The following is a 17,650-nucleotide window of genomic DNA, read 5'->3' on the forward strand; positions in this document are numbered from 1 at the left end:
TCCAGGTGTTCAGCCTCTCTTGGACTTCCTTCTCTGTATTTCCCCAAATTACTACATCATCTGCAAATGCAAATGCATTGATGTCCATATTGTTCTTCTGCTTAATTTCTTTCATGACTTCATCCATGACAGTGGTAAAAAGTAATGGTGAAAGGGTACTGCCTTGTTGCACTCCTTTAGTGGTTTGGAACCAATCAGAATTACCGTTTCCTATCTGTACGCAACTGCAGCAGTCTTCGTAAAGCATTTTAACTTTCTGGATAAGCCCTTTGGGTACATTCTTCTTTCTTAAACATTCCCATATAGTCTTCCTAGGAACACTATCAAATGCTTTTTCGAGATCAAAAAACACTAGTGTTAAGTCTTTGCCCTTCTCCCAATGCTTTTCTAACAGTATTCTAAGTGCAAATATGAGATCGGTAGTTGATCGGTGTTCTCTGAATCCATATTGTTCTTCCTGTAGTTGTGGTTCTATTATTTTCCTTAGCCTTTTTTCAAGTATTTTCTCAAATATTTTCAAACCATGAGACAATAAAGTGATCCCTCTATAATTGCTACATTTCTTCCGGCTTCCTTTTTTGAAGAGAGGTATTATTATTCCCTTTTTCCATTCATCTGGGACTTTCCTATCCTTCCATATTGCATTAATTACTCTATGAAGCCACTGTGTTCCTATTGCACCAGTTGCTTTGATCATATCTGCACTGACTTCATCAAATCCTGTAGATCTTTCTTTGGGCATACTATTAAGGGCCGTCTCTACTTCCTTTCATGTTGGCGGACTCTCTTGGTCAGGCTCATCATTGCAGCTTAAACTGACCTGCGTGGTTACATCATTGGAGTCTTTCCCAGTTTAAATTAAGACTATAAATTGTGTCATATCAGTATTTATATCATTATTGGTTATAAATGTTGCTTATGTCTTCCAATTGGAGTGTGGCTGAAGATGACCCAATATATATGGGGTCGAAACTAGTCCCAGTTTTATGAGATAATATACAAACTAATAGTATTGAATAGGTGGACCCTTCCTACCCTTTGATAGAGACCTATCTGTGTCAGTGCTACGTAAAGCAAATGGCAAGAAAAAAAAAAATAGAAAAGGAAGAACTACAACGGTTTCTAAACTAGTGTAGTCTGCATGAGGGATGAAATATCATTCCTGGCACTTTCGGCGAGTTCACGGAGGAATGAAAAATCATCCCTTGGTGCTCAAAGAGTTAAAACGAGAAATACGCATGAATGCGCGTTGTTTATTGAATCGTCTATATCGGGACCCTTATATCGATTGTCATCTCTCGTTCTCATGTGCTGTGTTGATGTTCATTCACATCAGTCTAGAGACTAGTTGCTAGATTTGGAGTCCTTTTTAGTAAGTTAGTGACAGAATTTCAAAAATAGCAACTAGTGACTTTTCTTGAGATTTTAGGAGCCGTTAGAGACAATTCTGGCGGATTTTAATTTATTACTTGATAAAAATAGCATTGTGCTTCACATAATCGTGCGACCACGTGATGCATTATATTAATCTATGCATTTGCAAAGTAATGAGATAATGATCTGTCTTGTCAACTTCGCCTATATTTGACTTCACTGTTGCTGACTTATTTGGGAATTCTGAAGGTACCTCTTTCTGCCATGACTGATTCACACGTGTGGAGCACGAGTTCATTCTATTTTCGGATGGCTTATCACTAACATACTTCCTGTGTGATTTTTAGCCTTGTCGCCTTGTATAGCAACAGTTGGGTTTTGAGACAATAAGTGTTACCATAGTGCTCCTGTATTGCGCAAGACATAAAGGATATAAGCAGTTTTGACCAATTGTATCTCCTGACGTTTATATAAAAATCTCCAGATTTTTAGTTATGTAAAGTTGGCAGGTATGTAGTTTAATGCAGTTTGTGAAATTGTCATTGTAAGTTTACCGATACTGTAATCACAGTACAACAACAGCAATATTCAGTTCTGAATGTTGTTGTTAGAAATAATTGTTCACTCAACAATACCACATGAAAGCGACATCACAACGATAATAAGTAATTACCAAAATCCTGAAAATAAGATATGGATAGTTCTTTTTTTTTTATCACCGTAATAATTTTTCACTGAATAAATACCGCATGAAAGAGACAACACACTAAGAATAATAAAAATGAGCTATGTTCAGTTATGAATTTTTTATTACTCGAAGCATTGTTCACAGACTAAATGCCGGAAGAGAGCACTGTAACAATAATCACAATCATAGAATAAGCTGCGTACTGTTCTGAATTTTGCTATTACTCTTGTTGTTATATTCTGAGTGTATAGCACAAGAGAGACACAGCAGAATAATAATCACAATCATAAAGAGTAAGCTATGCACCAAAGTAGTAGAGTCATGATTTTCTTCTGAATTTTTAAATGAAGGTACTCGGAAGGATAGTCTGCAAACTCATTTCCTAATCATTCTCTTGGATTTGTCTAGGATCCTTCAGCTGTTCTTCCCATGAAGTGGGGTCACCCATTTAGCCGTTACACTGTTGGTCCTGCAGACACTCCACTCCTGGTGAATTTGGCAGGGTTCTTGCACTCAGCTACAAGACCTTTCTGTATTTTTTTTTTTTTTTTTTGACAGTTGTCTTCTGTTGTACATGGCTAGGTTCATTGTATGTGGAGACCTCCAACAAGCAAAAGTGATGCTGTGCTAGATAATGATCTGCCCATATTTGACTCTTTCACTTATGGTATGTACTAACAAGTGTAACAGTGCCAGTTTTTCTTGCTTCCCCTTCTTCAGTTTCTTTATTTTGTTTGGCTTAAGGGATTCGGGTACAGCCCCAGCATTTGCCTGGTTTCCCATTTTCACACCAGGCAAATGCTGGGGCTGTACCATAATTAAGGCCACGGCCGCTTCCTTCCAACCCCTAGGCCTTTCCTATCCCATCGTCGCGACGTAAAGCCCCTAGCAAAAAAAAAAAAAAAAAAGGGATTCTGGTATGTTTTTTCTACTGCCCATGACTGTGCCTGTTGTGACCATGTTCATTTCCCAAAATTCATCTGCCAATTCAGGAGAAGTCGTTGTAGATATGGAAACCTCTGGGTGGGTCTGTAGGATTGTTGAAGGGGGAGGAGCTCAGTACTTTAACAACGAGGGTGGAATTGAGGAGATTAGAATTGGGCTGCTTTCCCCATACGGTGCTAAAAATTGAATAGATACCCATTGGAATTGTCGGATAAAGCAAACGCTTTGAGGCCAAATTTTATGGGTTTATTTGGGTTATATTATACTCTGAATTTAACCCTCCCTTTGAAGCTGCTTGTGTTCTCATCTGATATATAAAAAGGTAAAGTTTGTTTGTATGTAATGACTAATCTCAGGAACTACTAGACCGATTCTAAAAATAATTTTTCTAATGTAAATATTCATTATCCCTGAGGGACATGGCCTGTATTTTATTTTCAAAACAATTCGAGCGGGTGGCTAACGGGGAGATAAAAAAATACTAGGCGAAATATCAAATTTGTCGTACAAGGACGAGACAAAGCTCAATTTAAGCCCCTTGATGCAAAGAACAAAACTTGATAAGTCCTATGGGCCCGAAAACCATGTTTTAAGGACCTAAAACCAACCGTGATGGAGAAATTGGCACCACACTACCCCTGCTCTAGGAATCGGATGAAGAAATGTACTGCAGTAACCATGGCAACGTCAGCTTCAAGATTCTACAGTAGCGAGATTATCTACAATATATCTCAAGAACCTAACCTGTTACAGACATGAAAACTGGTTTTTAGAATCTCCTTTAAAAATAAAAGAACACAAATTTTGTTTTCAGTAAATCCACTTAAGGTGTGATGGGGCGAGGTGAAAAGAAGTGAGGAAGGATTTGAATTATTTTTGAGGATACATACCAGGTGTCTCACGGACGCCGTAATTTCTACTTATAAATGTCCCGCATGCATAAGTGATATGTGGGGTGTCTACCAACTGATTTTAACAGGGGAACTACAGCCAGCGGGCAGGTTACGTCATAATATGAAGAGATAAGAAACAGAGTCACGCTCGCAGCATGTTACTCAACACTGGCGGTCGAATGCACCCCTTGCATTAGTAAACATCGTTTTCGACCGCATAGTTCTAGGCTGGTGTATGGTACAGCCGCACTATATTTACTGTCTGCATGTCAACAATGCCTAGTGTGTTTAGCAGCGAGGAATACACAGACATCATTTTGGTCTACAGAGAATCTGGTCGGAATGCAGCCGAAGCTCGCAGACGGTATGCACAGCAGTTTCCAAATAGACGTCTGCCTTCTATACATGTATTTCGCCGAACAGAGTTGCAGTTAAGAACTCTTGGATCGTTCAAGATACATAGGAGCAGCGACAGACCCGTCTGCGGTAATGCTGGCGTTGTGCAGAAAGTACTACAATACTTCGAACGCAATCCTTCACACGGTACGTTGAACTGCACCTTACTCTGGTGATATAATAATAATAATAATAATAATAATAATAATAATAATAATAATACCAATACCGAGCTCAATACCTGCAGTCGCTTAAGTGCGGCCAGTATCCAGTATCCAGGTAGCGCTGCTGTAACAACCTGACGTACTTAATACGCTCTGTACGAAAAATCGTGAACATTTCTTCCAACCAATGTTTCAACGGAATTATAACATCAACTTGACTATCTTTTAGATCCATTCGACTATCACATAGTTTCCGCACTCCGCTAGCTTTGACATACGTTTTATCATAAACAACGCCTCTACAACAGTTCCATTTTCTTCTCGACTTTCAGATATCCTAAACATATACATTTTAACTTGTTTATTACATTCACACTTCCGTTTTAAATAACTGAAAGTGATTTTACCACCTTGGATTCAACTTGGGAATTGAAGAAACATCCCCCTTTGATGATTGTGTTTACACTCAAGGCCATCACAGTCTTAATGATTATTATAAAAATATGGATCCATTTTAGTTTTAAACTCTCAAAATTTCATGTTTAATCACGTTTTAATCTTCAAAACTGTCAATTCACTCTCTTTTAACATACTTTGGTGCATTATCGTTGTTTTAGATGTTATTGTATAATGTTTTACGAAATCATTTTTCAACATTTTAACCTATAATTTATAAGTATATGTATTATTTTTAAGATTGATATAGGCTGATGATGCCCGTAAGGAGGGTGAAACATGTACCTTTGACTTTTTTGCATTATGTATAAAAAATATTTGACCATATGAAATAGTGGATCATATTGTATTGTATTGAACAGGTGGACTTATAATATTGTAATAATACTTGAGACAGTATCCAGTATTCGGGAGATAGTAGGTTCGAACCCCACTGTCGGCAGCCCTGCAAATAGTTTTCCGTGGTTTCCCATTTTCACACCAGGCAAGTGCTGGGGCTGTACCATATTTAAGGCCATGGCCGCTTCCTTTCCACGCGTAGCCCTTCCCTGTCTCATCGTAGCCATAATTCCTATCTGTGTCGGTGCGATGTAAAACCAATTGTAAAAAAATATTCTACTATTTTGCTTTACGTTGCACCGACACAGATAGGTCTTATGGCGACGATGGGACGGGAAAGGCCTAGGAATGAGATGGAAATGGCCGTGGCCTTAATTAAGGTACAGCCCCAGCATTTGCCTGGTGTGAAAATGGGGAACTACGGAAAACCGTCCTCAGGGCTGCCGACAGTGGGATTCGAAACCACTATCGCCCGGGTGCGAGCTTTTCAGCTGCGCGGCCCTAACTCCACGGCTAGCTCAGCCGGTACAATTAAATAGAAGTACGGCATGATCATGCAATTAAAAGTTATTTAGTATTTTAATACACACTAAGGAACTAACAGACACTGAAGAGGCTGCCAGACTGACCGAATGCGTGCGACATACCGGTGAATTATAACTCAGTGTCCACGACCTTGGCAAAAACTTTTTACCCCTACTACCCTTCCCCACAGCACATGCAAGGTCTCCACTACTTGCCGTAGCGCTATACAAATTGGTTAGCCGCGACGAACGGCATTTGGTGCTTATTTCCGCCAAAAATTATGTTAATAATTAAGGAAAATAAAGGAAAGAATTAGCAGATAAGACACAAAGGCTTGTACGGATAACGTTTCTTTTACAAATAATTCGCTGTGAGCTTGCATCCGGGAGATCGTGGGTTCGAATCCCACTGTGGGCAGCCCTGAAGATGGTTTTCCGTGGTTTCCCATTTTCACACCATGCAAATGCTGTTGCTGTACCTTAATTAAGGCCACGGCCACTTCCTTCCAACTCCTAGGCCTTTCCTATCCCATCGTCGCCATAAGACCTATCTGTGTCGGTGCGACGTAAAGCAATTAGCAAAACAAATAATAATAATTCCTAGTTCCAGGTGGCTAAAGTGAATATGTAATGTTTACTCCACAAAGTGGCGAGGGGCGGGGGCGACTTTCCCTTCACGCCCCACCCCCTAATCGCCGCTACTGTTTGTTAACTCGCCAAAGATGCAGAAAAGGAAATTTAATCACTTGTTAATTTACACATGTGTAGACATTCCACTCGATAAAAGAGTTACGTGTATGAAACAAAAACGATACTGTTCGGTAAAATACTTGTGTAGAAGGCATGCATCTGTTTGGAGCTTCGGTTGCATTCCAACCGGGTTGTCCAGATTAAAATAATGTCTATGTATTCGTCACTGCTGAACACATTAGCCATTGGCGATAAGCAGACAGTAAATATAGTGCAGCTGTACCATACACCAGCCTAGAACTATGCGGTCGAAAACGATGTTTACTAATGCAAGGGGTGCATTCGACCGCCAGCGCTGAGTAACACTCTGCGGGTGGGACTCTGTTTCTTATCTCTTCATATTCTGACGTAACCTGCCCTCTGGCAGTAGTTCCCCTGTTAAAATCAGTTGGTAGACACCCCACACATCACTTATGCATGCGGGACATTTATAAGTAGAAAGTACGGCGTCCGTGAGCCACCTGGTATATCTCAGAAACTGAAGACGTTACAGACGTTAAAATTTGTACTTGGAATCTCCTTTAAAAATTAATGAACACACTTTTTGGACATTCCACTTAAGGGGATGAAATTATAAAAAAACAAGTGGGTGAATTTTTAAAATGTGCATCTTCTTCTTCTACCGCTTTTACCACACCTGTGGGGTCACGGGTGAGACCTGTGTCGCAAATGTGGATTTGTCCCTGTTTTTCAGCTGGATTACTATTGCGTGTTCCTGTTGTGGTTGGTAAAGTGGTGTGTTGAGTGAATATGAAGAGGAGAGTGCTGGGACAAATACAAACAACCTGTCCCCGAACCAGAAGAATTAATCACACACGATTTAATTCCTCGACTCAGCCTGGAATCGAACCCGGAAACCTGTGAACTGAAGGCCTCAGCGCTGACCACTCAGCCATGGAGTGGGACAGTTTTTAAAATGAGTATATCTCATAAACTTAACATGAAAATTGGTATTTGTAATCTCCTTTAATAATAATATACGTACTTCTTGTTTTCGGAAAATCAACTTAAGCTGGAAATCGAAAATGAGTGAAGAAGGGGTTGAATTCTCTTTATGAGGATACTTATATCTCAAAAACTAAGATGTTACAGACTTGAAAATTGATACTTGGAATCTCCTTTAGAAATAAAGAAACCCTTTCTTTTTCTTTTTTTGACTTAAAAGAGGACTCCATGTTGCATGTTCCAGATTTAGCTCTGCCAGTAGCTTGGTCATCTTAGCCCCAAAAGGCAATACTACAAACGTGGTTTACAAAGAGGTTCTGGGGGAAATGAAGTGCAATTTTTCGGCGAGTTTTTATACTTTAGGGATTTTCAGATAATGTCTTAGTGCAGTACCGAGGAACAATTAATTTTTATCAACTGACGAAATCATCCCGAGGATTTAAGGTAGTCTACTGATATAGATGGGCCTGGTGAATAAAACAAAGAACATAATGCCTTATTCAGTCCGTGACATCCAGTATGAATTCCTCCTTGTATACAGTGGCGGTTTGTGAATGAAGGGCTTTTGGGCGCCACACCACTGCCTTTTCAAAAACATTTAACCTGTTGACTGACAGGACCCATAGCAAGAAATGTCCTGGTGGCCAAAGGATTTTTTCTTCTATGACTGTAGTAAATAAGTAGTTAGGCAAAATTCGAAGTGATATTTCACTTAAGTGTTCAATATACGTACCAAATACAATAAAAATTCCTAGCACCCTGAGGTACCACCTTGGCCTCACAGAAAAGTTCACTGCATGGTCTTGCCTAGACGGCCAGAGTGGTACAGTCTAGCGGTACTAGAAGCTTGCATTGCTTGATAGTACACATTGTAGATAACAGAGCATGCCACAATTTATTTACTAGCGCTTAGCATACAATCGCAAGGCACTCATTGTTTTACAGTAGGGTGTGTGTGAAATACTTGCAAGATATTTCTAAGTTATTTTGCCAGTGAACGGAGAGGTTAGTTATAAAATGAAACCGTTTTCTTCTCAAACTCGGAAGATAATGTCGCTAACCCTTCAGTATGAGAATTCTGGTAAGTAGTCTCTATGTCAAACTGATCTATTACGTTTTGCAAGACAAAGAACTCTTCACAAAATTAAATTTGAAGTATATTTACTAACCACAAATTGCATACGTATATTTCAGATTCAGAAGAATTGGTAGATGATGAGCTATGGGCTATGCATGACCTCTCAGACGTTCCAGACTACTGTACTGTGAGTTCAAGTGACAGCGAAGCTGAAGAACCTCCACGAAAGAAGTCCAGAGAAATTTCATGTGAGACCTCAAGTAAAAATAACAATCTACATAATACAGCAGACAAGAATAATACGACACATCTGCAAAAATGCATTCATGAGGAAGATGCGGCGTCAGTTGAAGATCATGTGCAACCAGGACCATCTAATGAAGAACATGAGAGTACTGAGGGGGAAAATGAGGTGCAGTAAGATGAAGAAGGAGAGGAAATATTTGTTACGTGGCATAATCCTCCGGGAAGACATCAGAATTTTGCTTCCAATGTTGGGACTCGAGATTAAGTTGAACTGAATCACGAATTTGTCCGCTTCTCCATATGACTTCTACTGTAAATTCATTAGCAGTGAGCTTATCACTGTTATGGTGAATGAAACAAAAACTCGCTCTGGAAGAACATTCTCCTTTCAGTCATATCCGCTCATGTACTCCAGCAAATGAAAATGAGGTGAGAAATTTCCTAGGTATTATAGGCTACATGGGTCTAGTGCATATGTCACACATTGCAATTACTGGAGTATGTCTCTATACAGGAACGAAATATGTCCACCAACAATGAGCCGAAACAGATTCCAATTGTTATTACCAATGTGGCACATCTCTAACAATGAAGAATGTCTCCCTGGAGACGGGTTATTCATATTATCTGCTCTTATCACGATTCTAGTGGCAAAGTACAAGGACCTACTAACACCTGGCCAAACAGTCTGCATCGATGAATCTCTGATACCCTTCCATGGAAGACTGATAATAAAACAGTTCATCCCAAACAAAGCACACAAGTACAGGGTCAAAGCTTTCAAACTTCGTTGTGCAAAAAGTTACACTGCGAATATAATATTATGTGCAGGAAAGGAAAGGGGTGGAGGAAGATCTATCCCAACAAGCGAGGTTATGAAACTTGCCGAAGATTTGCTTGGAGATGGAAGAACCATAGTAACTGATAATTACTATACGAGCTTGGAGTTAGCTTCGACGCTGCTTGATCATTAGACACATCTTTGGGAACGCTGAGAAAAAATAGGAAAGGTATACCAAAAGTTGTTGAGAATAAACTGAAGAAAGGTGAAGAGATTGCGAAAGAGAATAAGAAAGGCATAACTCCTCAGATGGAAGGATAAAAGGGATGTGCTGCTGTTGTCGACAAAACACGGTGATGAAACTGTAGAAATAGAAAGGAGGCGTGGTAACATCCGGAAACCAACAATGATTCTCGATTACAATGATGGGGAAGTTCATACAGAATTATCCGATCAGATGAGCTGTTACGTTTCGTCTCTCAGAAAATCTCTTAAGATGGTACAAAAAGATAGTGATTGAGCTACTTTTTGGTACAGTGTTGGTCAACGCACATATCCTGTACCAACAGAAGAACCCATATCCATATCAAATTTCAAAGAAGGTGTTGTTATGGAAAAAAAAAAAAAAGGAAGAACCTGAAAGAGAGGAGGAACAACGCCCACCCAAGCCAAAAATATCTGCAGGGCATACGTTACAGCGGAAGTAAGGTGACAACAGAAAGGTACGAAGAAACTGCAAATGTTGTTACCAGAAAAAAATGGATGGACTCATTCCAAAGAATGTTGTGAAGAAAGTGGTGTCCAGCAGCGAGGCACACAAGTAGTGTTGTAAACTCTTCTGGGTTGTCACGTGATGGTGGCATGTTTCATCTACCCTACAGCAAACATTCAACTCAAATATTGTATATATTGTAAAAAGTGTATTTATTATTTTCTATGCTTTTTGTGAACATGTGTTTCTATAATTTATTTCCTATTTACTCCTTTCCAAATGCTCAATGGTAATGTAAAATATTGCTATGTTGGCAATGAATGTTGTCAATTTAGAGAATGCAAATTTGCTCTTGTGTACGCTATATCTATTGCGATAAGCGTAGAAATCAGCATCGTGTTGAATGGCCGTACGGACCTGCACATCTTTATGGGTGGTCCGAGGAACACTGTTAACGCTCGGAGATACAGGGATGAGGTACTGAGATCACATGTTCGACTCTTCAGAGGTGCGGTTGGTCCAGACTTCCTCTTAATGGACGATAATACCCGACTGCACCCCGCTGCTCTGGTGGATGAATTTCTGGCTGGGGAAGACATTCATTGCATGGAGTGGCCAGTGAGGTCTGCGGATCTGAATCCTATAGAACATGCCTGGGATGCATTGGGGAGGTGAATTGCATCCCATCAGCCTCCACCAAGGACCCTCCAAGACCTTAGCATTGCCCCTTCGGAGGCATGGGATCGACTGCCACAAGAGCTCTTGGACCATCTGGTAGAGAGCATGCCTCGTTGATGCGAAGCATATGTGGCCATTAGGGGTAACCGTACACCCTATTAACAGCATATTTTGTTGTGGAAGACATTGCCAAGTTTTGTTAGTTGTTGTCAAAGATGTACCTTAGCTATCGGAACCTTTCTTACACTTTTTTGGACAAGTTGTGTGACATATGGTGTGTTATTCAGCTTCCGCCTGTTCAGCAATCCGTCCGACATTCCTATGAGGTGGTATGGCCACGTTTAGTGATTATACTTAACTTTTGGACACTAGTGTATTTTGAGAGAAAACAAAATTACACTTCTTGTGCCCATGTATAGATCATCTTTATGCAAAGTAAAGAGCCCAAAATGACATGATTTCCTAACATCTCTAGGCATCTAATTCACGTAAATCGTTTTATGTACATAAGTTGATATTTTAAAATACTTTCTAAACCTGGAATGTGGTGACAGCTCACTGTTTCCCACCAGTTGTTTGTGATCCCAATTTGTTTCATCACCAACCAGCTGCACCGACCACTGGCAGGATAGTTTTTAAAAAATCAATGATTTTGGGGTTGTCATCAAACACTACTTGGCTCCCAGAGTCTGTCACAGTTACTTGAAAGTTGGTGGATGAAAGTCATCCGTCTGCCGTGAAAATAGTTATGAAATAGCTTTTGAGCTCACCATGTTTTTTTTCCCCATTGTTTAGAAGGAGGCTTTGTTTCTTTCTCATTTACAGTATTTGAGCACTCTCTGCATCACTCTCAATTTCAGAATCGTTTAACAATTCACTAAAAACTATCATCTTTATCGTCACTTTCTGCTGTGGATAATAACTGAAGAGTCTCTGATCCGAAATAATATTGCTGCGAGAGCAACTAGCTTGTTGTTCCGCCACGCTTGTTTACATTACAGATGAGCTCCACAAATGTCTACAAAAAGCTGTTTAAGTTACTTCCCGAAGTTATAAGCTGTGATCAGTTACTTTTACATAATCATAATGCCCAACAGATGGCAGAACATGCCAGAGATCGAATCAACACTTGAGAGGGATCTAATTGGTTTCTTAACACGTTCAGTACCTGCTTCTGAGCGGGACACTTGAATGCCTGGACCAGCAATTTTCATGCCCGGCCCTCTTAACATGCATCACTTACATTACTCCTGAACTAAAAATGTTAGAAACATGATATTTTGTGCTTGCCTCTAGTAAATATTTAGGGTGTGATATCCGGTGTCACAGGTTCCAAATTACGTCTAATTTTGTACAGCCTCTCTGTATTTTCGGTATAATGATTACTGTCACCGAAGTGAAGAAATGAAAAGAATATGAAGGAAGTGTATTCGGAACATTGTATTAGAAAAAACAGTGTCTTCGGTCCAGTACATTTTTATAACAGGATTTTGGACTAATCAGTTTCCACGATTGCATGATCGAATTCTTTGTGAAAGACCGCAGTGCCGCACTTATCACTTGCCGCGCGTATAGATGGGTCTGCTTATACACATACTGATAAAATTTGTCGTTCGTGAAAATACTCACGTAACCCAAAATATCCTGCTCACTTTCTATTTGAAAGTTTATACTTGAATTCTCTGTGAATGGTGGAAAAGGTGGATAATAACTAGGATGATATGTATCAGGCACTTCACTTTCCTCTATAGGCCTATCGGATTCAGGAATCGGAATTTCCTCGTCACTTTCACTGTCTGAGTCTATGTCAGGAATAAGTTCATCACCAGAATAATCATTGTGAACAATATCTAATAATTAATCTTCTGTAAGAAACTTTGTTTTATAAGCCATTATACTACAGTCGGTAAGAACGACACGCACTGCATTGGAATCTTAAGTACGCGAGGAAGTGCTGATATATTCCCGCTAAAACAGCTAAGATAAACATGAGCCCACTTAACGCGAGAGTCAACCAACTTCCTGCTACAACCAGTAACGCTGACTAAGGTGTAAGAATGCATAGATGACGAATATAAACAGCATTGCTTTGCGCGGAACATTAAACGTCTTACGCCGTCCACGGCCCGCAATGAGTTAAGAAAATATTTTCCACCTAATCAATACCTTTTTATTTTTAAAAATAACAGTACATGTTTCGATCGCTTTGCGATCATCATCATCAGCTTTTTACACAAAAGCTTAGGGAAAAAAGCATTAAAGTAAGCACATAATAAAATCGTTGTTGACTTTAAAACTGTTGTTAGTAAAGGACATACAGGTTGGAGGGGCGGGGGGGGCGTGTTGCGGTGGGAAGGGAACGGATCTTACAAGGAATGGTAGCGAGGAGGTGAACTGGTTAGTTAGTTTTGGCTAGCCGGGGACGATGGCTGGATGTGGTGGGACGGGTTATAGTGCGAATAGGGGAACGGGAGTGTTCCACTCGGTGGTGGCGGCCGTGCAGGTGTAGTCCGTGGTCAACTAGGTGCTGGACTTCTTCGTGGCTCGAAAGATGGAGACGCACTAGGAAGGTAGGCCCGTCTGCGTTCCGGATCCTGAAGGTGCACGTTGTACGAGGACACCTGTTCTCCTTAGGTCTTCTGCAATGTCTTCTTGTGGGATGCTGGGATCCACTCCGCGTATAACGCAGCTATGGATGGAGCCGTTGTCTGGTATTGTTGAGGGTGATGGTGGCCTTGCTGTGTCAGTGGCAGCAGTGGCAGTTTCCTCTCCAGGTGGGTGCAGCGGTTCTTGCTGTAGAGTCGGTTGCTGAGGGGTGGGAAGTACGAGGAGCCAGGAAGTCATGAGGGAGGATGGATGGGTCGTGACTGTTTTGATGCTGGGAGCAGGAGAGGAGATTTGTATGGTAGAGGTAGTGTTGGTAGTGGTGGCGGTTGTTGGGGGAGGCGGCAGCGACCGTTGTTGTGGCTGTTCCTGCAGTGGCTCTGTCGCATGTTGAGCTGGTGAGGTATCCATTAGTTGAGATTGGATACGCTGCGGAGTCCATTCAGTCCTATAGCGGTTGCCCTGGAGCGTTACTCCGTTATTTAGGATGTACTGGTAATTGCGGTGCTCGGAGATGTGTAGCAGTACCTCTCTGGAATGTTCTGCGCCTGCAAGGAGCCTGCCAACACTGTATACGCTGTATTTGCGTAGCTCTCTTTCAATATTGAGATCAGAAATTGAAGGAGGGATGTCGCGGACTATGGGGGTATACATATTGGTTTAGGGGGAGGCTGGCTGCCTTCTTGGCGTCAGGCCTATATGCTTTTTTGTAGCCGGCTAGGTACGAGCTAGAGTTGAGGCATCACCCGGCCAGCGAGAAAAAAGAGACGTTGATGTGTGGGATTGATGAGTGCACCCTAGGAGAAGTTACCTCTGCAGGTGAACTTATCAGAAGCCCATTATAAGAGGCACAGTCTGATAACTGCATACAGGAGATAAATCTCCACACTGGAATTATTGCCCGTCTAGCAATTCTGAATGAAAAAAATTAAGTTCCCATGGAGGGAATTAGATATTTTTCACCAATAGAGCTTGTCAAAAACAGATCAGATGTAAGGCTTTTCAGGCGTTTGCTCTATTAACCAGCGTTTACGTCTTAGGTCTGACACTAGACTCATTAGAGTGGGATGTGTCAGACCTTACCCACTGACACTGGGTTGTATGCAGGTGAACTGATCAGAAGCCCATTATAAGAGGCACAGTCTGCTAACTGCATGACGTCACCATAAGACCAATCTGTGTCGGTGCAACTTAAAGCAAATAGCATGATGTTAGCCAGACCATTGACTGGAAATGAGCAGCTTGTACGCTGGCTAAGTTCTGATGATTCAACATGCACTTATTCTAATTTATAAATACCATATGAGCGTGAATTTTACTCATGTTTTGTAAGTTTTAGTATATTAATTTTACGTTCGCCGACCTAGAAATGAGCATAATCCTCGATCTATATACACTGCTAGTCACATTCTTAGAAGTTGAAACGAAGGTTGAATTATAATAAATTTAGAAAAAGGTTATGAAATACGCATGGTTTCACAAGGTTGAGATATGGGGTCAAAATAATGCTACCACATTGCAATCTTAGAAAATACTAGAGTTCATGAAAAGGAAAGAAAATGTTTGGATCTTGAAGTGATTAAAGTTACGTAGTTTATTTGAAAAGAAAGGCGTACCACAGAAACGGCTCAGGCTTCCCATTTGAGCAAAAGCAACGTAAACTCATGTCCGTTCTACAACTGACCGATCCAAAGAATAATGCCATGCCAAGCCAAACTCCACGGAAGCAGCTCGTCTTTGCATTGCGTAAAATGCAAGAACATCGTTAGGTAATGAACGTGCATTATTTCAAATTATTTTCTTATCGTCCAGTGACATTAAATTACAAAATTTCATAAGCCTTATAATGTTCTGGAAGCAACTGGGGTGCTCATCTCTGTCCTCAGCACATGGCATTCAGTTCACTTCAGAATTTACACTTGATTTGGTACGAATTATGTTCAAATGTTTGAAACACTGACTGATATAATAGAATGTTCGGCTTCCAAAAAAGAAGAATCAAGTGTCTAATAGCTTAGAAATCATGAATGGACTTGGCACGTATAACTATGCAGCTTCAGCTGGCACTTAAAGGGAAATTGGTTATTACATACTTATGATATATTTTCAGATGATCCTGAAGCCACAATTACGGTACCAGCTTCAAGATAATGCCCAGCTGTATTTTGCTGACATACTTGCGACATACCACCAGTTGGCAAAACATAATACCTCAGTTGAGTCCATGGATTCGTCAAAGGAAGGTAATACAGCTCAGATTTCTGCACTTGTAATTGGTTAAACGTTTGTTAAACGTTCCCTTTTCTTTCCATACAGTACATTCTGACAGGTTCCCTCTTTCATCATCTCTTTATGTGTTGTAAGGGAATAAATACCGTATAATCTTGAATACCATCCACACTGTTTTTTTGAAAATATTGCTTCCAAAATTGGATGCGGGTCTTATTTAAAATTTTGGGAAAATTATCTTTTCGAATGCACGTAAATCGGGCATCACCGTAGGCGCAGCTTGGCAACAATGCTCTCTCCGTATACGCTTCTTCCGCACTTGGCGCCAGTCTCACGCACGTTCTCAGAGTATCAACATGAATTCCACAAAGTGTTTGCTATCTTTCACTGCGAGTGAGAAATTGAAAGTAGTTCGGGAATCAGAAATTATTGGAAATGGTGCCGCCGGTTGGAATTACGATATTGACGAGTCTTGTATTCACGATTGGAGAAAGAAGAAAAATGTGCTGTTAACTTGTGGTGATCTGTAGAGCTTATCGTGGACTGAATGTTCAGTTTTCAGAAATTGAAAATAATCACACACTGACGCCAACTGGTCGCATTCAGTGCCCGGAAGTTCATCTGCTGTGTTCGTGGATTTTGACGACATGAAATTGTATCCCTGGAGACCTCATATGGAAGAGCTTCAGGAAATGTAGCATTTCTAATGCTATGGATGGCAGCAATGACGAGAGTTTGTGGGAAGGTGATGGTGATGAAAGTTCCGAAGTTGGTACTGATGATGATGAATGAACTCGTTAAATATCGTTCTGGAAATGTTTGTTTACTTTTATTTGTATTTTCTAATCATTTGATGTGTGTTTGTAAAGATTGTAAATAGTTTTGGCTTCACTTTTTTTTTTTTTAATTTTCTGCTTTCAAAATAAGGGTGCGGGTCTTATTCGGTGGCGGGTGGTGTTCGAGATTATACAGTACTCCGTCCAATGTATTCAATTTTTATTGATTGCATTGGAAACTCCTCGTTAATCTATACTGAACATTGTAATAATTCAGGTTATATCCTCTCTATTGAGGTTATTGTATTCACTTTTCACAAAAAGTAATTGGGGGTCCAATGTGTGAGAACACACGACTTCCAGGCCCACGAAGGGTGAACATGTGCCTTTTATTTTCTTGCTTATGACATCTATTTTTCATTGCGTAAGTTACACAGATGATGCTGTTACTGATCGTTCGTAGATTTGTTTGTAGTGAGACCATCAAAGCATCGTTTTTAGTCTCTACTGGTTAGCTACACGCTGTCATTATTCGTGGTACTGGTTATTTCATCTTTGAGATGCTGTGTGTTTTAATATGTCTAATTTAGGTATTACAAATATTTCCATGTAAAAGATGAACCCTAGATTTTTTGTTATAGAAATTGGAAAAAAAATGTGCATGTGTTGTTGATAACTGTGGTCCACCATTTTTGCTGTTTTCCACGCCCTTAGTTGAATCATACTATGATTTCTCAGCTGGTTATAATACAAAGATGCCAACTATTATGATTCAATCGTAATACTTACGAATTATCCATCATAGTTACGCCTTTACGATTGAACCATCCCAAATTACGATTTTTTGTTGATTTTTAAATTTATGTGTATGAAGTGTTCAAAAGGATACACAAGGAATATCATTACAGCTTGAATTCTCAGAATATTCTTTTGAATTCTCAGTAATCATTTATACCCCCGCCCTTTCCAGTCCCTCGTTTTAGAATATTTTGGGTTTTCACGCACCGAACGTAGTGTGTGCTTCCAGTACCGGAAAAATAGCCATCTGTGAAATGGTATATCTTGCAGAGTT

The 17,650-nt window shown here is 40.3% G+C and overlaps 1 protein-coding gene across 1 annotated transcript in view; it reads left to right on the forward strand.

Moving 5' to 3' along the window:
• LOC137502198 (mediator of DNA damage checkpoint protein 1-like) overlaps positions 1-17,650 on the forward strand; it is a 256,189-nt gene that overhangs the window by 81,843 nt on the left and 156,696 nt on the right. Inside the window, exon 5 of the mRNA XM_068229239.1 lies at positions 15,684-15,816. Coding sequence (XP_068085340.1) covers positions 15,684-15,816 — 133 coding nt within the window. The remainder of the gene's footprint in view (positions 1-15,683; positions 15,817-17,650) is intronic.

Source organism: Anabrus simplex, chromosome 9 (genome assembly GCF_040414725.1).
Source record: "Anabrus simplex isolate iqAnaSimp1 chromosome 9, ASM4041472v1, whole genome shotgun sequence".
In the NCBI taxonomy this organism is placed as follows: domain Eukaryota; kingdom Metazoa; phylum Arthropoda; class Insecta; order Orthoptera; family Tettigoniidae; genus Anabrus; species Anabrus simplex.